A 24,721-nucleotide genomic window follows, 5' to 3' on the forward strand; every position below is an offset into this window, starting at 1 on the left:
CTGGCTGTGTTCTTTGATGGGGATGGCTCTTCTTCTATGCGGGAACGCTTTGCACGGTTCTTGTGATCCAAATATTTTTCGAAATTAAATTCTTCATCAGTTGATGATGAGGGTGAAGATGTGGCAGGACGACCAAATTCTTCTTGTTCCTCCTGACTGTTCTGCAACCCTTTCATCCTTGCTGCTATTTCACACACAGCTTCTTTTCCTTTAGTTAGCTCTTGATCATCTAGAAGAATCGGATGCATTGGGTCTACATAAACAGCTGCCAAAAGAATGTTATTCTGTAATAGTAGCTCCTCTCTCCCTTTCATTGATGTAGCAGTGCCACTTGCAATTAACCCTCCTCTTTGGGACAGGCGAAACATCAGGTTCTTCCACTCCTTTAAGAAAATACCTGGAGTTAAGTCCTCTGCTTGTCATTTTTTAGTCACTGTAAATGGGGGCTCTAGCAGTTTTTTCCAGCTCAGTCACCTGATTCCACTGACTTTCATTTAGCGTCAGTTGAGGGTTAGCCATGTCTACAAGAAAGGTTTTCAGTTCAACCAAGCGCTGAATCATTAAGTAAGTACTGCCCCATCGTGTGGCTTGATCAATAATTGCCCCTTTTCCAGCACGTCTCTTCAAAATTGAGTCAACTTTAGGAGTTCTGACAACAGTAGCCAATTTTCTCACCTTGCCAATCAGTGCAGCAGCATGTCCTTCTTGCAGACTCTCTCTTATAGCCAGCTGTAGCGTATGTGACGCGCCCCGGAACCGGGCCTCTGATGGGATGCTGGGGGTGGTAGTCTCAGTGTGGCGGCGACCCGGTCCGTGGCTCAGGGTGGTCAAACCAGTGGCAGTCTTGGTGTAATAACAAATGTCCGACTACGCCACCCGTGGATTGCGGTCAGTGGGGACCGCCGCTGCGCTGCAGACCGCTGAGGCTGATGTTGTTTGCGCAGCCGAGTATGGGATAACTCCCCACGGGAGAAGTATTGCCTCAGGGCAGCTAGTGTGGATGATGGGAGTGATGGTGTGAGCGTCCCAGTACTAATGGTGCTGGTGCGGCGATGAAACAGGGACGTGTGGTGCAGTTCAGGGTCTTTACTGATGGTATAAAGCAGACCCTCCCGGGAGTACTGGTTAGCAGTAGAGGCCTGGTCAGTCTGTGAGCAAGCAGGATCTCCCCTGGCCAGGCGGAGTTGTAGGCCTCCCCGTCTATCTGCACTCTTTCCTGGCTACCTTGCTGTAAGCGGTTACAAGTAGCCCACGTCCCTGAGTATACCGTGTGGTGCTCACCCGTATGGCTGGTGACTTGGGGCCTTCTGTTAGCCTCCGCTCCTGGATGGCGGTGCTGGTCCCTTCCTTGTGACTGAGCCTCCGGGCTTCTATGGCCAGAGGACCTAGAATCCCCTGCCGGCTGGTTTCTGCTGCTGGGTGTATATCAGCCCCCACAGCCTCGGACTCCGGTGTCCGGTTGTAGTGTCCTCAGCCAGGGCGAGCTCTGCTCAGCTCCTGCCCCTGGTCTTCAGCTACTGTTCCTACAGAGCTCCTGCTGTATCTTTCCCTCTCCAAGCTCTAACTCTCCTAATCCCGCCCCAGACCCAGTTTATAAGGGCAGATTCCTCCCCTCCCAGGTCTGGGCGGGCAGTGTTGCATGCTTAGGGCTCCTGACCAGAGAAACCTCCCACTTGCTCTCAGACATAATATTTCTATTACTGTGGCAACCAGACCCCTGGGGTGTCACATATGCACAACACAGCGCATGTGATGAATGAAAGAACGGATTGACACAGTTTCAACAAGATCATCTAAACTATCATGTTGCTGTTCATCTGAAGCAACTTCAGTTTGCTCCTCAGTTACAATACTGTGTTCCTCTATTTCAAACATTTCTGTGTCTGTGGACCCAGAATGTTCTTCTAGCTGCTGGTCACCATCATTACTCTCATTCATTAGCTTAATAGTACTTATCATATTTGAAGCATTGTCCTTTACGACAGAAAGAACTTGCTCTTTTTTAAGTTAATAGTCTTGCAAAACCTTTTCCACCAAGCCCTTCAGAAACTCACTGGTGTGATGAGCTTTGGTGTCTTTTACTGCCAATGTCTTGGTAACTATTTCATTTTTGTCACAAACAAATCGGACATTGATGGCAAAATAGTTCACTCTGTGACGTGTGCAGGCATCCATTTTAAGAAACAGAAAGCGTCCCTTGAGAGTTTTTTTTAAGTTCTTCCTTTTGTTTAAAAGCTTCTTCGATTACTAATTTTCTAATACTCTCTCTCTCCAGAGAAACACCAAGCTTGCGGGCCATTTCCCCATTCAGACACATAAAAGCTGGTCGTGAAAATAATGAAATAGGCACACTATCCTTTACAACAAGCTCTAAGATCTGTTTTTTAAATGTATCTACTGTCATTGTCACAGTAACTTTGTCACTGACAAAATATCTTGCAACTGATGGCTGCAAAGTTCTCTGCTCCTTTGTTTGGCTGGAAGAGCTGGGCACTGGTTCATTGGTTTGGATGCAGTCTTTCTCATCCACTGCTTTCAGTACTTCTGGATGAAAGCGCTGTAAATGTCTCTTTAGATTAGAAGCTCTGGTAGGAGCATTTTTATCTTTGCCTGAATATGCACTGATCTTGGCTTCACAGCATTTGTTTTCGTCTGGACCATTTGTCATACACTGACAGACATAATGTTTTCTATCTTGAGTGATGGTGAAATGTTCAAATACAGCTGATTTAATGTGACGCTTCTTTGACATTCTCAGGTTTTTAATTCTGCATTCACAATCCAAATGACAATTGTTTTTCCTAAAAACAATTGTACAAAATTATTGCCAGGTTGTACAACTGATATAGTGGTCAGTAATACTGTTATTCCTCATGTACTCACAGTTAACTGATGAAAAGTTTGTTGAAAGGATAATACTTCTTACAGTCTCCCTCTTCTGAGTAGCAGCTGTGAGATGCTTGGAAGACGCACACATAGTAAACATCTAGTCTAGAGGAGGAGCTTTACTACTAAGAATTTGCAACACATTTTCACTTTCAGTTTCATACATTGTAAGTAGGGGGGTTGGGGCAGCATGAGGTTAACCAAGTAGAAGATTAGATAAGGGCAGTGGAGAACAGTGACACACAAGAAGTAAGAAATGTCTCTATCTCCAGCAGAACTGCTTATCACTGTTGTTCATAGTTTGATAGAACATATATATTTGAGTAACATTTATAAAATTCATATGAAAGTTTAATTATGAAATATTAATACATTTTTTTTAAAGCTGGAGTCTGAGTCGGTACATTTCTACCGACTCTGACTCCAACCAAAACTAACTCCGACTCCACGACTCCGACTCCACAGCCCTGGATTATAACGTGTATGGAGATGACTGCGATTATACCGTGTATGGAGAGAACTCGGATTATACCGTGTATGGAGATGACTGTGATTATACCGTGTATGGAGATGACTGCGATTATACCGTGTATGGAGAGGACTGTGATTATACAGTGTATGGAGAGGACTGCGATTATACCGTGTATGGAGAGGACTGCGATTATACCGTGTATGGAGAGGACTGCGATTATACAGTGTATGGAGAGGACTGCGATTATACCGTGTATGGAGAGGACTGCGATTATACCGTATATGGAGAGGACTGCGATTATACCGTGTATGGAGATGACTGCGTTTATACCGTATATGGAGAGGGCTGCGATTATACCGTATATGGAGAGGGCTGTGATTATACCGTGTATGGAGATGACTGTGATTATAACGTATATGGAGAGGACTGCGATTATACCGTGTATGGAGAGGGCTGTGATTATACCGTATATGGAGAGGACTACGATTATACCGTGTATGGAGAGAACTCGGATTATGAGGATTCTGCTTTTCTCACGTGTTTTAACCACACTGCTATTATTTTGCACATAACTGTTTGAGACGTTATTTCCTCACTGTGTTTCCTACAGACAGATTCCGTATAGAATATCCCCCAGAGAGATGTCCGGCCCCTCTGTATGCCCAGGACAGTCATCAGCTAGATGAAGCTGACGCCACATCGGTATGAGGCCGCTCGCGGAGATTTGGGGGTTTCTTCTCTTCTTGTGTAATGTACTGAATTGTTATATATTTGACATCAGGGTGGAGACCAGACTGACATTAAAGTGGACGATGAAGAACAGCGGATGATGGGCGATCAGCCATGTATGAGCGATGTGAAGGAGGAGATGATGGGCGATCAGCCGTGTATGAGCGATGTGAAGGAGGAGACTCCAGGAGATGACACCACAGGTGGGTAATAATGAAGACAGGAAGGACATTTAGACCTAATTAGACTTGATGTAAATTTGATCTCGTGTGCAAAATTAAATGAAAGGTTTAGGGTAGTGCCCTAATGGGGAGATTGATACTCTCTGTATCTGAGGGGGTTGTGACTGTCCAAAGCAATTGTCTTCAAGGTAGTCTATGAATCCAGGGATGCGTGATGATATATGTCACAGTCAAAATGTTATGCTAGGTATGAGAAGGACCCAGCATACGACGATGGGAAAAGGGGGGAAGCCAAGCAACTAGAGAAAGGGAGAGTGGAGACCCCTAGGCAGATCTAACAACACTCTGACTCCTCTATCGTCCCTAAATAGGTTCCGCACCTATTACCAAGCAGGATACCTTAGACCTGGCTGACCATAGAGCTAGGCCCTAGGTAGAGAGGGGGATGGGTGAGCACTAGTCAGCCCCACTGCAACTAAAGACAAACAAGGGAAACAGACAAGGGGATACACTTTGCTTTGAGAAAACACCAGAGAGATCACGACTAAAATCCACAAAGGAACTCCAATAAGAATCTAGCAGACTGCTAGAACTCCAGACCTGAACAGAGGAATTTATTCTATCATCAGTGATTCTCTGGAGAAAGTGAGTGTATTTAAAGTCCAGCAACTGTGTGTTAATTAGCAGCAGAAGGTGGAGATCACCGCTGAGGGGGAGTGATGATGAAAGGATCAAGAAGGTGTCTGCAAGACCAAGCGCAGCGACCTTTTACAGCCGGATCCAGAATGACTGTCTGTCAAACCTGTGACCGAACCTCCCCTCTTCTACGAGTGGCCAGGTTTCTCTGGATGAGAGGCATGGAAAGAACGAACCAACCTAGGGGCATTCACCTCCGATTCTGATACCCGCATCCTTTCTTCTGGACCATAACCCCTCCAGTGCACCAAGTAGTGAAGGGAACAACGTTGAAGATGAGAATCCACAATCTTCGAAATTTGGAACTCCAATTGCCATCAACCATGATTTGGGGGCGGTGGCAGGGGGGAGGACTCAAGAGGTACCACATACTTCTTGAGCAGAGACCTGTGGAACACATTGTGGATCCTAAGAGCCTGAGGTAACTCAAGATGACACGCTGCTGGATTAATGACAGCGGTTATTTTATAGCGACCAATAAATCTAGGTCACAACTTCCAAGAAGGAACTTTGAATCTTATATTCCTGGTAGACAACCACACAAAGTCATTCACATTCAGGTCCAGACCTGGCAAGCGTTTTTTGTCAGCCATACGTTTATACCTGTCTCCCATGATCTTTAAAGTACTCAGCACACCCTGCCATACCAAGGAGAGCGAGGAAGCAAACTGTTCCTCCTCAGGAACTCCTGAAGCTTCTCCCCCACTAAAAGTACCAAACTGTTAGTGATAACTTTATGCACTAAAGAACGGTGACCTGCCAGTGGAATCTTGGCGATGATTATTAATGGCAAACTTGGCCAACGGTAAGTAAGATGCCCAATCCTCCTGGTTCTCGCAGACAAAACACTTCAGGTAAGTCTTCAAATTCTGATTAATGTGCTCGGTGTGTCCATTTTACTGAGGATGTAAGGCAGAAGAAAAAGACAACTGCACCCCCGGTCGAGTACAGAAAGCTTTCGATAATTTAGAAACAAACTGGGTTACCCGATCTGACACCACATTGGAAAGAACCCTGTGAAGCTTCACGATCTCATTAATGAATACCTGAGCAAGAGTCATGGCATTTGGAAGTGCCAGTAATGCGATAAAAAGAACCATCTTACTTGCAACCACCAAAACCACAGTCTTGCCTGCAGATACAGTAGGTCAGTAATAAAATCCATGGACAAGTGTGTACAGTGGTGGCCAAAAGTATTGGCACCCCTGCAATTCTGTCAGATAATACTCAGTTTCTTCCTGAAAATGATTGCAATCACAAATTCTTTGGTATTATTATCTACATTTAATTTGTCTTCAATGAAAAAACACAAAAAAAATTGTCCCAAAGCCAAATTGGATATAATTCCACACCAAACCTAAAAAAGGGGGTGGACAAAAGTATTGGCACTGTTTGAAAAATCACGTGATGCTTCTCTAATTTGTGTAATTAACAGCACCTGTAACTTACCTGGTGTAACTTACAGGTGTTGGCAATAACTAAATCACAGTTGCAGCCAGTTAACATGGATTAAAGTTGACTCAACCTCTGTCCTGTGTCCTTGTGTGTACCACATTGAGCATGGAGAAAAGAAAGAAGACCAAAGAACTGTCTGAGGACTTGAGAAACCAAATTGTGAGGAAGCATGAGCAATCTCAAGGCTAAAAGTCCATCTCCAAAGACCTGAATGTTCCTGTGTCTTCCGTGCGCAGTGTCATCAAGAAGTTTAAAGCCCATGGCACTGTGGCTAACCTCCCTAGATGTGGACGGAAAAGAAAAATTGACGAGAGATTTCAACGCAAGATTGTGTGGATGGTGGATAAAGAACCTCGACTAACATCCAAACAAGTTCAAGCTGCCCTGCAGTCCGAGGGTACAACAGTGTCAACCCGTACTATCCGTCGGCGTCTGAATGAAAAGGGACTGTATGGTAGGATACCCAGGAAGACCCCACTTCTTACCCTGAGACATAAAAATGCCAGGCTGGAGTTTGCTAAAACTTACCTGAGAAAGCCTAAAACGTTTTGGAAGAATGTTCTCTGGTCAGATGAGACAAAAGTAGAGCTTTTTGGGAAAAAGCATCAACATAGAGTGTACAGGAAAAAAAAAAGAGGCATTCAAAGAAAAGAAGACGGTCCCTACAGTCAAACATGGCGGAGGTTCCCTGATGTTTTGGGGTTGCTTTGCTGCCTCTGGCACTGGACTGCTTGACCGGGTGCATGGCATTATGAAGTCTGAAGACTACCAACAAATTTTGCAGCATAATGTAGGGCCCAGTGTGAGAAAGCTGGGTCTCCCTTAGAGGTCATGGGTCTTCCAGCAGGACAATGTCCCAAAACACACTTCCAAAAGCACTATAAAATGGTTTGAGAGAAAGCACTGGAGACTTCTAAGGTGGCCAGCAATGAGTCCAGACCTGAATCCCATAGAACACCTGTGGAGAGATGTCAAAATGGCAGTTTGGAGAAGGCACCCTTCAAATATCAGGGACCTGGAGCAGTTTGCCAAAGAAGAATGGTCTACAATTCCAGCAGAGCATTGTAAGAAACTCATTGATGGTTACCGGAAGCGGTTGTTCGCAGTTATTTTGGCTAAAGGTTGTGCAACCAAGTATTAGGCTGAGGGTGCCAATACTTTTGTCTGGCCCATTTTTGGAGTTTTGTGTGAAATGATCAATGATTTCATTTTTGCTTCATTCTCTTTTGTGTTTTTTCCTTGCAAGCAAATTAAATGAAGATAATAAGACCAAAGAATTTGTGATTGCAATCATTTTCAGGAAGAAACTGAGTATTATCTGACAGAATTGCAGGGGTGCCAATACTTTTGGCCACCACTGTACATGGCCTGCTAGGAATAGGTAGCAGAAGAAGAGTACCAGACGGACGGGTATGCGATACTTTAGAACGCGCGCAAATACTGCAAGCAGACACATGTTCAACCACATGCTGATGCAACCCCGGTGGCCAAAAACGACGAGAAAGGAGACCGTAGTTGCCTTACCACCTGGATGACCAGCAGGCACAGAGTTGTGATGTTCCTTAATTACTTTACAGCGCAGATTAGATGGTACAAATAACCTCCCCAAAGGGCAGGAAGCAGGGGTGTCCCCCTGAGCCTCCAACACCTCTCCCTCTAGGTCAGAGTACAAAGCCGAAATGACTACCCCTTTCTGCAAATTAGGGGTTCTCATGGTCACCACCACCAGGGAAGCTCCTGGATAAAGCATCAGCCTTGATGTTTATAACCCCTGGACGGAAAGTGACAACAAAATTGAACCGAGTAAAAAACAGGGACCATGTAGCTTGCCTAGGGTTGAGACGTTTAGCAGACTGAAGATATGACAGGTTCTTATGGTCAGTGATAACAGTAATAGGATGGACAGCCCCCTCCAGCCAATGTCACCATTCTTCGAAAGCCAATTTAATCGCCAAAAGCTTCCTATTACCCACGTCATAATTTCTCTCAGCCGAAGATAATTTTTTAGAAAAGAAAGCACATAGAAGCTGTTTACCAGGGGACGGACCCTGAGCCCCAACCCCCACCTCCGACGCATCAACTTCTACGATGAAAGATTGAGAAACATCGGGTTGATGGAGTATAGGTGCTGTTACAAAACATCTCTTTAAGGAGAAAAAAGCCTGCTGGGCGGCATTCGACCCTTTAGAAAGCTCAGACCCCTTTCTTGTCATGTCAGTGAGGGGTTTCACAATTACCGGATAATTTTGGTTACATTTCCGGTAAAAATTAGTAAAGCCCAAAAAGCACTGTAATGCCTTCAGGTTCTCGGGACGGTCCCAATCAAGGACAGCATGGATCTTCTCCAGATCCATCCAAAAACCCGATGATGACAACAGGTACCCCAAAAACTGCACCTCCTGGTTGGCGAAAACACATTTCTCTAGTTTGGCATATAGTTTATCTCTTATTATCAGTAGTACCTGTTTAACATGACCCTGATGCGTCTCAAAATCAGGTGAGTAAACCAAAATATCATCCAGATAGACCACCACAAACCTCCCCACCAAATGATGGAAAATATTGTGTAGGAAATGCTGGAACACCACAGGTGCTTTGGTCAAACTGAAAGGCACAACGAGACTCTCGAAATGCCCCTCAGGGGTATTGAACACCGTTTTCCATTCACCCCCTTCTCTGATTCTAACCAGATTGTAGGCCCCCCTTAAAATCAACTTGGATAACACCTTAGCTCCCACAACCTGGTTGAATAAATCTGGAATCAGAGGAAGAGGATACGGATCTTGGACGTTAATTTGATTCAATTCCCGGAAACCTAAACGGAGACCCTCCATCTTTCTTCTTAGCGAAGAAGAAGAACCCTGCCGCTACCGGCGAAGTTGATGGTCTGATATTTCCCTTCTCCAGACTCTCAGCAATGAAATCCTTCATGACTTGTCTCTCGGGACCAGAAAGATTATGTAGTCTGGACTTGGGTAGTTTAGCTCCGGGAGTCAGGTTAATAGGGCAGTCATATGCACGATGAGGAGGCAAATCCTGACACCCCTAATTAGAAAATACGTCCTCAAAACCAGACAAAAATGCAGGTAAGGTCTCCGTAGAGACTGCAGAAAAGGAAATGTTTGAACAGTTTTCATAACAGTAATCTCCCCATTCAACAGTTTGCCTGGATTGCCAATCCACTACCGGAGTAGACCCAGTACAATCGGAGTGGGAAGGCCTTCCAGGACATAAGGGATTACCTCATAATGAAAAGACCCCAACCTCAGTCTTATATCATGTACAATCTGTGTCAGACATCTCTGCGCAAGAGTCGATGGCATAAATTGGGATGGGCTTAGTTAATGTACAGCAAGTAAGTCCATGAGTTCTCACAAAACCAGCATCAACCATGCTGACTCCAGCTCCATTGTGCACAAACACATACATTTTCTCAGGCCTGCTCTCTGGCACCACCTCTGCCATCAGGACAAACCGATAACTGCATGTTGAAGACAAATACACCCCCTGGTTATCCAACTCCACACTACCAAGGGTTAATCGAGTTTCTTTTCGCTTAGGAATCGAGGGACAGACCCCAATAAAATGTTCCTTTTTACCATAATAAAAACACACGCCCTTTCTATTGCGGATTTCAAGGGAAATATGCAACGTAGTAGCTCCCCCTAACTCCATGGGTTCCTCCAACTCTATAAGCACAGGTTCACCCCCAGACCGCCACCCTGGCAAAGGGGCGTTATCCTGAAAATAGGGCACAGGATAAGGTGGTCACTCCCACCTTTCCCTAAGGCTTCTATCCAGACGTATAGCCAATGACATGGCAGCCTCCAAGGACCCCGGGGTTTCGTAAACTGCCACCCTTCACCCTTTCTGAAAGGCCCTGAAAAATTTGACTTCTAAGATCCGGGTCATTCCATTTGGTATCAGTTGCCCATCTACGGAATTCGGAACTATAAGTCTCCACTGACCGATTCCCCTGCTGAAGGCAACGCAGCCTAGAATCAGCCAAAGAGATTCGGTCAAGATCATCATAGATGACGGCTGGAGACTAACAGAACCCTGTGGCAAAGAGCCCAGGATTGAGGATCTCCTTGCAACAGTGAGATCACAATCCCCACTTGCTGCTCCTCATCTCCAGAGGAGTAAGGTCGAAGCTTAAAATACAACTTACAAGCTTTTTTAAAGGGGTTGTCCGGTCGAAAGTGATAAGTCTGCAGTCACTCTGTGTGACTGCAGACTTATGAATCCCCCAGCGTACGCACTGTGGGGATTCACCGGCATCAGACCCGGGAAGGAGGGTATGTATGAGATACATACCGCCCACAATTGGGAACGGCCTCGCTTCCATACACTTGTATAGAGCTCAGGCTGGGCCTTCTACACGCCCTCTGGTCGTCCACGTCACTAGACGGGGCACGGCCACAGCTCTATACAAGTGTATGGAAGCGAGGCCGTGCCCAATTGTGGGCGGTATGTATCTCATACATACCCTCCTTCCCGGGTCTGATGCCGGTGAATCCCCACAGTGCACAGTGCACAGAGTGACTGCAGACTGATCGGTATGCACTTGATAACCCCTTTAAAAACAAAAAACTTGTCTCTACCTCCTGAAAACCTGTCCGGGAGGGCAATATTGGGTTCAAGCTGGACCGGCCAACCCACGGAGTTCCTAACATTAGGAGTCTGCGACCGCTGGTGGTCAACCTCTAATTGAAGGTCTGTCACCTCCAGTGACAAACTCCAAAGCTGCTCTGTCAGCACCGAAACGGGATCCATAAACCTGGAAACAGCAAAAAAACAAAATCTAAAAAAAAAACAAAAGTCAGTTTTGTTTTTTGTTTTTTTTTAAATGGCTGGTGATAATGTCATTTTAGGTATGGGAAGGACCAAGCATACAACGATGGAAAAAAGGGGGGAAAAAAACAAAACTATTCAACTTTCGCATTGCTGTAATTGTACGGACCTGGACAAGCATGGTGCCTGGCCGTTTTACTGCACAATGAATGCCTTAAAAACAAAACCTGAAAAACAATGGCAGATTTACAGTTTTTCCACAATTTCACAGGAGATGTGCGTCCAGTCCATGCATTTCTATGAGGCTGTCACGCTCTGGTCAGATGTGCAGCCAGTCCATGCATTTCCATGAGGCTGTCACGTTCAGCGCAGGAGAGGTGCGGCCAGTCCATGCATTTCCATGAGGCTGTCACGCTCTGGTCAGATGTGCGTCCAGTCTGTGCATTTCTATGAGGCTGTCACGCTCAGCGCAGGAGAGGTGCGGCCAGTCCATGCATTTCCATGAGGCTGTCACGCCCGAGTCAGGAGATGTGCGTCCAGTCTGTGCATTTCTAGGAGGCTGTCACGCTCTGGTCAGATGTGCAGCCAGTCCATGCATTTCCATGAGGCTGTCACGCTCGAGTCAGGAGAGGTGCGGCCAGTCCATGCATTTCCATGAGGCTGTCACGCCCGAGTCAGGAGATGTGCGTCCAGTCTGTGCATTTCTATGAGGCTGTCACACTCTGGTCAGATGTGCAGCCAGTCCATGCATTTCCATGAGGCTGTCACGCTCGAGTCAGGAGATGTGCGTCCAGTCTGTGCATTTCTATGAGGCTGTCACACTCTGGTCAGATGTGCAGCCAGTCCATGCATTTCCATAAGGCTGTCACGCTCGAGTCAGGAGATGTGCGGCCAGTCTGTGCATTTCTATGAGGCTGTCACGCTCTGGTCAGGAGAAGTGCGGCCAGTCCATGCATTTCCATAAGGCTGTCACGCTCGAGTCAGGAGATGTGCGTCCAGTCTGTGCATTTCTATGAGGCTGTCACACTCTGGTCAGATGTGCAGCCAGTCCATGCATTTCTATGAGGCTGTCACGCTCGAGTCAGGAGATGTGCGGCCAGTCTGTGCATTTCTATGAGGCTGTCACGCTCGGTCAGGAGAAGTGCGGCCAGTCCATGCATTTCCATGAGGCTGTCACGCTCGAGTCAGGAGATGTGCGTCCAGTCTGTGCATTTCTATGAGGCTGTCACGCTCTGGTCAGATGTGCAGCCAGTCCATGCATTTCCATGAGGCTGTCACGCTCAGCGCAGGAGAGGTGCGGCCAGTCCATGCATTTCCATGAGGCTGTCACGCTCAGCGCAGGAGAGGTGCGGCCAGTCCATGCATTTCCATGAGGCTGTCGCGCCCGAGTCAGGAGATGTGCGTCCAGTCTGTGCATTTCTATGAGGCTGTCACGCTCGGCGCAGGAGATGTGCGGCCAGTCCAAGCATTTCTATGAGACTGTCACGCTCGGCGCAGAAGATTTGCGGCCAGTCCAAGCATTTATATGAGGCTGTCACGCTCTGGTCAGATGTGCGGCCAGTCCCTGCATTTCTATAAGGCTGTCATGTCCGGGGCATGAGATGTGCGGCCAGTCCAAGCATTTCTATGAGGCTGTCACGCTCGGCGCAGGAGATGTGCGGCCAGTCCCTGCATTTCTATGAGGCTGTCACGCTCGGCCTAGGAGATGTGCGGCCAGTCCCTGCATTTCTATAAGGCTGTCACGCTCAGCGCAGGAGATGTGTGGCCAGTCCCTGCATTTCTATAAGGCTGTCATGCTCGGCGCAGGAGATTTGCGGCCAGTCCATGCATTTCTATGAGGCTGTCACGCTCGGCGCAGGAGATGTGCGGCCAGTCCCTGCATTTCTATGAGGCTGTCACGCTCGGCCTAGGAGATGTGCGGCCAGTCCCTGCATTTCTATAAGGCTGTCACGCTCAGCGCAGGAGATGTGTGGCCAGTCCCTGCATTTCTATAAGGCTGTCACGCTCGGCGTAGGAGATGTGCGGCCAGTCCATGCATTTCTATGAGGCTGTCACGCTCGGCGCAGGAGATTTGTGGCCAGTCCATGCATTTCTATGAGGCTGTCACGCTCGGCGCAGGAGATTTGCGGCCAGTCCATGCATTTCTATGAGGCTGTCGCGCTCGGCGCAGGAGATTTGCGGCCAGTCCATGCATTTCTATGAGGCTGTCACGCTCGGCGCAGGAGATTTGCGGCCAGTCCATGCATTTCTATGAGGCTGTCACGCTCAGCGTAGGAGATGTGCGGCCAGTCCATGCATTTCTATGAGGCTGTCACGCTCGGCGTAGGAGATTTGCGGCCAGTCCATGCATTTCTATGAGGCTGTCACGCTCGGCGTAGGAGATGTGCGGCCAGTCCATGCATTTCTATGAGGCTGTCACGCTCGGCGCAGGAGATGTGCGGCCAGTCCATGCATTTCTATGAGGCTGTCACGCTCGGCGTAGGAGATGTGCGGCCAGTCCATGCATTTCTATGAGGCTGTCACGCTCGGCGTAGGAGATGTGCGGCCAGTCCATGCATTTCTATGAGGCTGTCACGCTCGGCGTAGGAGATGTGCGGCCAGTCTGTTTATTGCGAATCGACATTGGACAGATTATCCCGGAAGTCTGAAAGAGCTCTTACGAATAAGCTGGAACGTTTAGATTCTGATTTTTTAAGTGTTATGATGTTGATGTAATAGAAGTGGTCACTGCATGTAGACAATAATCCTGGAATTTCTCATTGACACAGGTTAACGACTTACAAACGTATGTTCACTTTTTTGCTGATTTTTTTTGCTGCAGAAACTGAGAGGAAACGGAGACGAGGATTTGGAGAGTTTCCAAAAATTCTGAAAAAAAACCTCAGTATGAACATACCCTTAGAGTAGTTAAGACGCTGACGGACCCGCCGTGCTATTCATAGGCAAAGCCGATTATCCTGAAGTGGCTTTGCTGGCCGTTTTGCCATCGTTTCTGCCAACAGAGTCTTTTTCTGTCATTCAAACTATATCTAAAGAGCTTCTGACGCTTCCTGATGAAGGAACATGCTACTTCTTTTAACCCTTTCACAGTTTCCGAACGCTGAATCGGTTAATCCAAGTAATAAAACACTCAACATGTGCACAGCATTGTCGTTTTGACACTGCTGTGCACAGTGTTCATTTTTAGCGAGGGAAGGAAGAGGGTTTGCGGCTCTTTTTCAGGTGTAATGTACCTGAAAAAGACAATGTGTATATGTGCACAGGTTTTTTTCAAGAGTTTTTGGAGCGGATCCATCCAAAATCCTCACCAAAAACTACATAAAAAATGCTTGTAAACCTTGTAATTAATTTTCAATGGAAATCTACTTTTATTATTTATGTTTTTGAGCTTTTTTTTCCTGAGGAATTGTTACTGTTTGAATAGCATCCTGAAGGAAACCTCTCCAAACAAGATACTGTTCAATTTCAAGTCTTCAAAAATGCTTCAGAAAAAGAACTTCTAAAAATCTTCAAAACTGCTTCAGGAAAATAAAAGCACCATCAAAAAGTCACCAAAAATGAGTTTTCTAACACGTTTTCTGCTTGAAAAATTTATTGGTTTTGAGCTCCTCAAAAAACTTTGTGTGCGGTATGTGCTTACAATGACTTTTTCAGGCTGTTCCACTCTGAAACGTGCCAAAAGTAGCACCATAAAAACACTCAAAAGATTGAACATGCAACATATCACAAAAGTGAGTATACCCCTCACATCTTTGTAAATATTTTATTCTATCTTTTTATGGGACAACACTGAAGATCTGACACTTTACATTATATCAAAGTAGTCAGTGTACATAACTCACACCGCCATTAATGTCTAAACCGCTGGCAACAAAAGTGAGTACACCCCTTGAGTGAAAATGGCCAAATTGTGCCCAATTAGTCATTTTCCCTTCACGGTGTCATGTGAGTCATTAATATTACACGGTCTCAGGAGCAAATGTGATGCAGGGGTGTTAAATTTGGTGTTCTTGCTCTCACATTCTCTCATATTGGTCACGGGAAGTTCAACATGGTGCCTCATGGCAAAGAACTCTGAGGATCTGAAAAAAAAGAATTGTTGCTCTACATGAAGAAGGCCGAGGCTAAAAGATTATCAACACCCTGACACTGAGCTGCAGCCCGGTGACCAAGACCATACAGCAGAGTAACAAGACAGGTGCCACTCGGAACAGGCCTTGCCATGGTCGACCAAAGAAGTGGAGTGCACGTGCTCAGCGTCATATCCAGAGGTCGTCTGGTCAGAATAGACATACGAATGCTGCCTACATTACTGCAGAGGTTAAAAGGGTGGGGGGGTCAACCGGTCAATGCTCAGACCATATGCCGCACACTGCATCACATTGGTCTGCAAGGCTGTCGGCCCAAAAGATCCGAAGATAATGCACAAGAAAGCCGCAAACACTGCTGAAGTCAAGGAGAGTTAGGACATGGATTACTGGAGCCTGATGAAGGTGTCAGAAGGTGTCAAAAAGGTTCAGGAGGTGTCAAGTGTGTGTGGCAGCACCAAGTGAGGAGTACAAAGACAAGTGTGTCTTGCCTATAGTCAAGCATGGTGGTGGGAGTGTCATGGTTTGGGGCTGCATGAGTTCATTGAAGGAACCATGAATGCCAACATGTACTGTGAGGGACTGAAGCAGAGCCCAAACACCCGCAAGACAACCAATGCCTTGCTAAAAAAAAAATGAGGGTAAAGGTGCTGGACCGGCCCAGCATGTCTCCAGACCTAAACCCTATTGAGCATCTCTGGGGCCTCCTCAAACGGAAGGTTCAGGAGCGCAAGGTCTCGAACATCCACCAGCTCAGTGATGTCGTCATGGAGGAGGGAAGAGGATTCCAGTGGCCACCTGTGAAGCTCTAGTGACCTGCATGCCCAAGAGAGTTAAGACAGTGCTTGAAAGTAATGGTGGCCACTAGTGTTGAGCGAGTGTGTTTTATTAACCCTTTCGGCGAGTATGCTTGGGCCGAGCTCCGAGTATTTATAGCTGCTCGGTGATATGGTTGAATCGCTCCCCGTGTGCATGATTTGCAACTGTTTGACAGCTTTATTACATGGGAGGAATGTGTAAGAAATAGACATTCCTCCCATGTAATAAAACGGTCAAAAAGTCGCAAATCTTGCACACGGGAGCGATTCAACCATATCACCGAGCAGCTATAAATACTCGGAGCTCAGCCCGAGCATACTCGGACAGAACATACTCGCTCAACCCTAGTGGCCACACAAAATATTGACACTTTGAGCACAATTTGGCCATTTTCATTAAGGTGTGTACTCACTTTTGTTGCCAGCAGTTTAGACATTAATGGCTGTATGTTGAGTTATTTAGAGGGCACCAAATTTACACTGTTATAAAAGGCTGTACAGTGACTGCTTTACATTGTATCAAAGTGTCATATGAAAAGATAGAATAAAATATTTACAAAAATGTGAGGGGCGTACTCACTTTTGTGATATACTGTATACATTTCTATGTCAAAACAACTTGCTGTGCATATGTTCAGTCTTCTGATGGTCTTTTAACCACTTCACTCTTCAAAAAATATGAGGCTGTTAAAAGAAGTGAGCATACCATTCTTCTGGAGTCTTCTGCTTGTAAGATGCCACAAACTACATAAAGAAGTCTATGGAGAGGCAAAAAAGACCGACATAAAGCTCCTGTTGTCTTTTGTTGCGTTTTTAAAACGCAGCAATGACACCAGTGTTTCCTGAAGCCGGTTTTACTTAAAAAACTCAGCAGGTTCACCCTAGTTTCAAAGGCATCGTGTGTACATACCCTAAGGGTGTGTTTACACTTAGTCTTTCTGCTGAGTTTTAGGAACAATTACTCAAATTTTTCGAGTTAGTTTTAGTTTTTTGAGAAGGATTTGCTGAGTTTCCACCAAGTTTCTGATGAAAAATTCAGCAAAAAGACTCAGTGTGAGCACACCCTAAAGACTGGAATCACACATGCCGTTTTTGTGGTAGATAGTTAAACTAAAGCCAAAAATGGTTTCCAAAAGAAGCATAGAATAAGAACCTATTCCACTGTATCCACCTCTGGCTTTGGCTAAATAAATACTTTAAAAAACTACACTTTTAATTACACCAAAACAGTAGATATGTTTACAGCTTAATGAGAATGTTATCAGTCTTCTTAAAAAAAAATTTTTTTTTAATCCGAACAGAAAATTCCTGTAAGAATTCGGAGGAAAATTTCATATTATTGCTAAATTATAAAATAGAAGATGAAGATCCTGTGGAACACTATTCGGGAGAAAACCTCTTTGCCCTTAATATGCATCCAGGAATTTACAGTACAGATCGATCCTATAATCCTCATAGTCATAAGGAAACTAGTTCTGACCAATCACAGATTATCCCAAATACAGATCTGAAGGTGGGTAAACGTTTTCAGTGTAATGAATGTGGTAAAGAATTTACAAAAAGCTCCAGTTTTCTTTCACACAGAAGAACTTACAGAGGAGAGAAGCCATATTCATGTTCAGAATGTGGGAAATGTTTTAGAGATAAATCAAGTCTTGTTAGACATGAGAGAAGTCACACAGGAGAGAAGCCGTATTCATGCCCTGAATGTGGGAAAAGTTTTGTGCAGAAATCAGATCTTGTTAAACATCAGAGAAGTCACACAGGGGAGAAGCTGTATCCATGTTCAGAATGTGGAAAATGTTTTACATCAAAATCAAATCTTGTTACTCATCAAAGAATTCACACAGGAGAGAGGCTGTTTCCATGTTCAGAATGTGGGAAATGTTTTACATCAAAATCAAATCTTCTTCGACATGAAAAAAGTCACACGGGAGAGAAGCCATTTATATGTTCAGAATGTGGGAAATGTTTTATTACTAAAGCCAAACTTCAAGACCATCATAGAAGTCACACAGGAGAGAAGCCGTATTCATGTTCAGAATGTGGGAAATGTTTTAGTACTAAAGCCAAACTTAGGGATCACCAGAGGATTTATACTGGAGAGAAGCCATGTTGATATTTTATATGTGGCAAATGCTTTACAAGGAAATGATAAGAGGAGATAAGAAGCTGGGCTGATCCTCCGCGCTGGTCCAGAGACACACAAGGGTTAATGATAAACCAAACTTTCTTTATTACTTGGCCTACGCGTTTCGTGGCTACACTGCCACTTCCTCAGGGACCAGCGCGGAGGATCAGCCCGGCTTCTTATCTCCTCTTATTGTTTACTGATCAGCGGGGTCTCCTGCAGCGGCCATCTGACAAGTGCTACACAGTTGGTTGTGACTTACACAACCTCAGAAGGTGAGTCAGACTGATTGTGGGACCTGGTATTTACTTTTATACAGATAAAGCCCTATGTGCGCTGTCTTTTCTATCTTTTGTTACAAGGAAATTAAAATTTTGGCAAGCAAAGCCAAATCCTGACAGTGAGTATATTACACGCTGTTAGGATTTTGCATGCTTCAGTGCTTAATTTGATAATGAATGCTCTTAACATAAGTACAGATGTAGTAATCCTTAATTTGTCAAGACAGCACAATACTTTATTACCATACCTGTGTATAACGTTATCTGAAACGTTATGGATATCTACATGTATCAGATGTAGATCCCACCCTTTCATCTACAGTATGAGAACCATTAACAGTACATGAATAAAGAACCAGAACCACCAACCGTACAGAAATACAGCACCAGAACAGAAATAGATCACGTAAACCATCATCAGTAAATTTATACATCACCAGAACCACTAACAGTACAGAAATACGTCTTCACAACCACCATCAGTACAGAAATGCATCACCAGAAGCACAGTCAGTACATCATACGAAGCACAGTCAGTATTTGAATACATCACCAGAACCACCAACAGTACATACATTGTACATTGGAGAACAGGAGAAGTCTCAGAAGACTGGAGAAGAGCGAATGTTGTCCCCATCTTCAAAAAGCTGAAGAAGGTGGACACAGGGAACTATAGACTTGTGAGCCTTACTTCTATACCAGGAAAAATCTTTGAACAAATTATTAAACAACTTGTGTGCAACTACCTTTATAAGAATGAAGTGATTAACCAGAGCCAGCATGGGTTTGTAACTAATAAGACATGTCAGACTAACTTAACTTCATTCTAGGATAGAATCACTGACTGGGTGGATCAGGGAAACACAGTAGATAGAGCATATCTTGACTTCAGCAAAGCATTTGACAAAGTATCTCATACCATTCTAATTGAAAAAATTACCAACTATGGAATGGACAAGACAACTGTTAGATGGAGTCATAACTGGCTTAGTGATCAGATCCAAAAAATGGTCATAAATTATTGCACATCCAGTTAGAAGAATGTCTCAAGTGGGGTACCACAGGGCTCTGTCCTGGGACCTGTGTTGTTCAACATCTTTATCAATGATTTAGATGAAGGAATTGAAGGTAAACTGATTAAATTTGCTGATGACACACAGGTAGGAGGGATAGCTAATACTAGAGAAGAGAGAGAGAGAGAGAGGATTCAAAAAGTAAGAGAATGTTTTTTAACAAGGAGAAATGCAAAGTCCTACATCTGGGCAAGAAGAATGAAAAAAGCATATACAGAATGGGAGGAATAGGGCTGAGCAACAGCACATGTGAAAAAGACTGCATTAACAGAAGCATACAGTCTAGATCACGTGAAGTAATTATCACCCTCTACTCCTCTTTGGTCAGACCTCATCTGGAATACTGTGTACAGTTTTGGGCACCACATCTTAAAAAAGACACGAAGAAATTGGAGCAAGTTCAGAGAAGAGCGACCAAAATGGTGACCGGTCTGCAAACAATGTTCTATGAGGAACGGTTGGAGGATTTGTGAGTTTTTAGCTTGCAAAAGAGAAGACTGAGAGGAGACTTAATAGCTGTCTACAAATATATCAAGGGTTGTCACATTGTAAAGGGATCATCTTTATTCTCATTTGCACAAAGAAAGACTGGACTCAATGGGATGAAACTGAAAGGGAGAAAATGCAGATTAGATATTAGAAAAAACTTTTTGACAGTGAGGCTAATCAAAGAGTGGAACAGGCTCCCACGAGAGGTGATGAGTTCTCCTTCAATGGACGTCCTCAAACAGAGGCTGGACAGACATCTGTCCGAGATGGTTTAGTGAATCCTGCATTGAGCAGGGGGTTAGACACGATGACCCTGGAGGTCCCCTCCAACTCTAGCATTCCATGAAATAAATCACCAGAACTATCAGTACATGAATACATTACCAGAAGCACCATCAGTATATGAATACATCACAGGAACAATCAACATTTGAGAAATACGGCATCACAACCACTATCAGTACATGAATACATCACCAGACCCACCATTAGTACATGAATCAACCCCAAGTTTAGTACAGCAATCAATTGCAATGTTAGGTCAGCCCCATATACATTTCTATCATAGGAACATACAACTCCCAGTATGTCCTTAACAATGGTAAAGAGATACTGAGAGTTGATGTTACTTGCTCCCAACAGACTGCAGACCATATAGAAGCCACATTACTAATGACTAGTAGTCAGTATCACATATAAACATTTACATCCAGGTACCTTACAGGTAACATCTTCTCTTTCTTCTTCACCTTGTCCAGACGCCATGCTGACTTCTGATATCCACAGCTCGTCTCTGCATACTGCCATCTTCTCCAGTCTTCTGCAGCACACCTCGACGTACCCTTAAAAATAACATCATTAAAATGCTCTTGAATAAAAACGCTGTGCCCCTGAATAAATAATGTCCTCTCACAGTGCTAACTGCACAAAATATGACCCACACTGTCCCTCTTATAGTACATGACCTCTCCACTGTCTTCTATAAAATATTGCAAACTATAACTGCCACACTAAAACCTACAAGTGGACGGAAGTCAAAAAGCCATCAACATCTATAAAATAAATTCAATCTTTATTAACATCAATAGAATAAAATCATTTAAAAGGGAATAACTAGTAAACAGAACAATCCAAACGCTGGTGATATCACATTGCTCCACTGAGGGGCGCTATAATGACATCCCATAAGAGAAGGGATTCAAAATCCTCAGTCAGGTAGATACATGCACATATAACAAAATGATTCTAACCCGGTGAAATAAGTAAAGTGCTGCTGTGCTAAATGTCAAGGGGAAATATATACCAAGTGGACAAAATAAGTATATTGCACACACCCTTATGCCTAACAAAAAATATAAGATGCCACAATGCTTAGCACAAGATTATATCCTGAGAGTCACCTAAGGCCAGGTTAAGAGTAAAGTGCAGCTATGCTTATTAGATTCACCAGCAAACCATTAATGAATACAAATTCCTGGAGGACAGCAAAATGCTGCCCCCTGAGTGATACCTTTAGCGCCTTAGTCGATCCGACAACGCCTTCCTGCTGGCTGCGCCAGTCTGCCTTCATTCCCTCTAAATATGCCCCAGCTTGAAGGAAAGTTATTTTGGATTTTACAAAGAAAAGAATCTTGCTGATAAAGTGAGGCTGAATTTTCTCCGTGCACTTTCCTACTATATTTCTTATTCCAAACTTTTTACTGTTTATAAAAGATGCATGTAAACAGTTGCATGAGATTGGTGATGTTGAAAAGCATTGACAGATTGATGTCTGATGTAACTCATGCAGCAGTAGAAACAGAAAACGAACCTCATGGAATCTCCTGCTCCCACCTACCAACACTTTCCTCCTCACTGCTGGCGATATCTCTCCAAATCCTGGCCCTCCTCACCACATCCCCACAGTCACTTCTACCTCCTATCCACGAACACACATTTCCACAACCTTTCTAACCTTATACCCATCCGCCCAGCCCCCGCCTCCCCAGTCCCATTAACAGGAGCTCTCTGGAACGCTCGCTCTGTCTGCATCAAACTTTCCTACATCCATAATCTCTTCATTACTAACAAACTTTCCTTCCTCGGCATCACCGAAATCTGGCTCACCCCCTCTGACACAGCCTCTCCCACTGCACTTTCTTATGGTGGATTCCATCTTTCTCACACCCCTGCCCCAGCAGCAAGCAATGGCGGAGGAGTTGGTTTTCTCCTGTCAGATAACTGCTCTTTCACCCAAATTCCACTGCCACCCTCCATTACTCTCCCCTCTTTTGAGGTGCACGCTGTGCACATCTACTCTGACTGGCTGTCATTTACCGCCCCCCAGGACCAGCCACCACCTTCTTAGACCACTTCACCACCTGCTACTTCACTTCCTTTCCGTTGACATCCCCACTATCATCATGGGTGACTTCAACATCCCCATTGACACTTCCCTCTCAGCTGCCTCTAAGCTTCTCTCACTTCCTCCTTCGGCCTTGCTCAATGGTCTTCCGCAGCCACTCACAAAGATGGCCACACTCTGGACCTCATCTTCACCCGCCTGTGCTCCCTATCTAACCTCGCTATTTCACCTCTCCTTCTGTCTGACCACAACCTACTCACATTCTCGTCCCTCTCCTCTCCAGGTGCACAAGCCCCACTCCACAAACTTCCACACCCTTGCAGAAATCTCAAACACCTTGAGGTACACTCATTTTCTGAGTGAAAAAACATAGGGAGGGGGGAAAAGAAAATATTCAGCTCCCAAGTGCAGATGGTTTGAAGCCTCCACATGAAGAATGTGGTGCAGGACTCCAGACCGGCAGCTGGCAGTAACAGAAAAAAACCAAGAGGGTCCCAGCATCCGCCAATGATTGGAAGTTTAAAACATGACTTTTAATGAAAAATAATAAAACAAATTTTTTTGCAAAAACATATCAATGAAGTGGGAGAAGAGGAAGGGGTGACATAGGGGAGGGAGCTAAAAGGCCAAGGGTCTATGCATTTCAAGCTGTGGAGCTCGTAGTCCTGACAATGAACGTGTCTAAATGGTCTGAATTTATAGCAAACAGGAAAAAGGATATTGTCACATGGAGCGCATGATTATTTCAGGGAGGTGACCCTATGGGACTATGACTATGGGAGGTGTGCAGGTGACACCAGGCTGTGAGACAATGTCTGGAAGCAATCCTTTACCAATGCAACTAGTGCAGCCAGTGTGAACATTGCTATATACAGGTGCATCTCACAAAATTAGAATATTATCAAAAAGTTAATTTATTTCAGTTCTTCAATACAAAAAGTGAAACTCCTATATTATATAGAGTCATTACACACAGAGGGATCTATTATATAGTCATTACACACAGAGGGATCTATTATATAGAGTCATTACACACAGGGATCTATTATATAGAGTCATTACACACAGGGATCTATTATATAGAGTCATTACACACAGAGGGATCTATTATATAGAGTCATTACACACAGAGGGATCTATTATATGGAGTCATTACACACAGAGGGATCTATTATATAGAGTCATTACACACAGAGGGATCTATTATATGGAGTCATTACACACAGGGATCTATTATATAGAGTCATTACACACAGAGGGATCTGTTTCACGTGTTTATTTCTGTTAATGTTGATGATTATGGCTTACAGCCAATGAAAACACATAAGTCATTATCTCAGTAAATTAGAATACTTTATCACAACAGCCTGAAAAATGTTTTTAAAATCTGAAATGTTGGCCTACTGAAATGTATGTTCAGTAAATGCCCTCAATACTTGGTCGGGCTCCTTGTGCATCAATTACTGCATCAATGCGGCAGTGTGGCATGGAGGGATCAGCCTGTGGCTGCTGAGGGGTTATGGAAGCCCAGGTGGCTTTGATAGCCGCCTTCAGCTCGTCTACATTGTTGAGTCTGGGGTCTCTCATCTTCCTCTTGACAATACCCCATAGATTCTCTATAATAGATTCTATATGGGGTTAAGGTCAGGCAAGTTTGCGGCCAATCAAGCACAGTGATCCTGTTGTGTGTGAACTAGGTATTGGTACTTTTGGCCGTGTGGACAGGGGCCAAGTCCTGCTGGAGAAGGACATTTCCATCTCCACAAAGCTTGTCGGCAGACGGGAGCATGAAGTGCTGTAAAATGTCCTGGTAGACGGCGGCGCTGACTTTGGTGTTGATAAAACACAGTGGACCTACACCAGCAGATGACATGGCCCCCAAACCATCACTGATTGTGGAGACTTCACACTAGACCTCCAGCAGCTTGGATTGTGGCCTTTCCACTCTTCCTCCAGACTCTGGGACCTTGTGGAGTGTCAATGACTGCCTTCTGGACATCTGTCAAGTCAGCAGTCTATCCTATGAGTGTGTAGCCTACTGAAACAGACTAAGGGTACCTTTTTAAATGCTTAGGAAGCCTATGCAGGTGTTTTTTGTTAATCTAGTTTACTGAGATAATGACTTTTGTGTTTTCATTGGCTGTAAGCCATAGTCATCAACATTAACTGAAATAAACACGTGAAATAGATCCCTCTGTGTGTAATGACTCTATAGAATAGATCCCTCTGTGTAATGACTCTATAGAATAGATCCCTCTGTGTGTAATGACTATAGAATAGATC

The 24,721-nt window shown here is 44.6% G+C and overlaps 1 protein-coding gene across 3 annotated transcripts in view; it reads left to right on the top strand.

The window, feature by feature from the left end:
* LOC141221123 (uncharacterized) overlaps nucleotides 1-23,615 on the top strand; it is a 182,757-nt gene extending 159,142 nt beyond the window's left edge. For 2 of the 3 annotated variants that reach the window (XM_073666472.1, XM_073666473.1), the window contains exons 5-7: nucleotides 3,969-4,060; nucleotides 4,140-4,290; nucleotides 17,422-23,615. In XM_073666472.1, the coding sequence (XP_073522573.1) occupies nucleotides 3,969-4,060; nucleotides 4,140-4,290; nucleotides 17,422-18,239 (1,061 nt within the window). In that variant the 3' untranslated portion in view covers nucleotides 18,240-23,615. The remainder of the gene's footprint in view (nucleotides 1-3,968; nucleotides 4,061-4,139; nucleotides 4,291-17,421) is intronic. The other variant, XM_073666474.1, reaches the window with a different exon arrangement.
* The last annotated feature ends 1,106 nt before the right edge of the window (nucleotides 23,616-24,721 follow it).

The sequence above is a fragment of the Phyllobates terribilis genome, unplaced genomic scaffold, assembly GCF_046119375.1.
Source record: "Phyllobates terribilis strain yellow unplaced genomic scaffold, ASM4611937v1 Scaffold_318__1_contigs__length_2195899, whole genome shotgun sequence".
Classification (NCBI taxonomy): Eukaryota; Metazoa; Chordata; class Amphibia; order Anura; family Dendrobatidae; genus Phyllobates; species Phyllobates terribilis.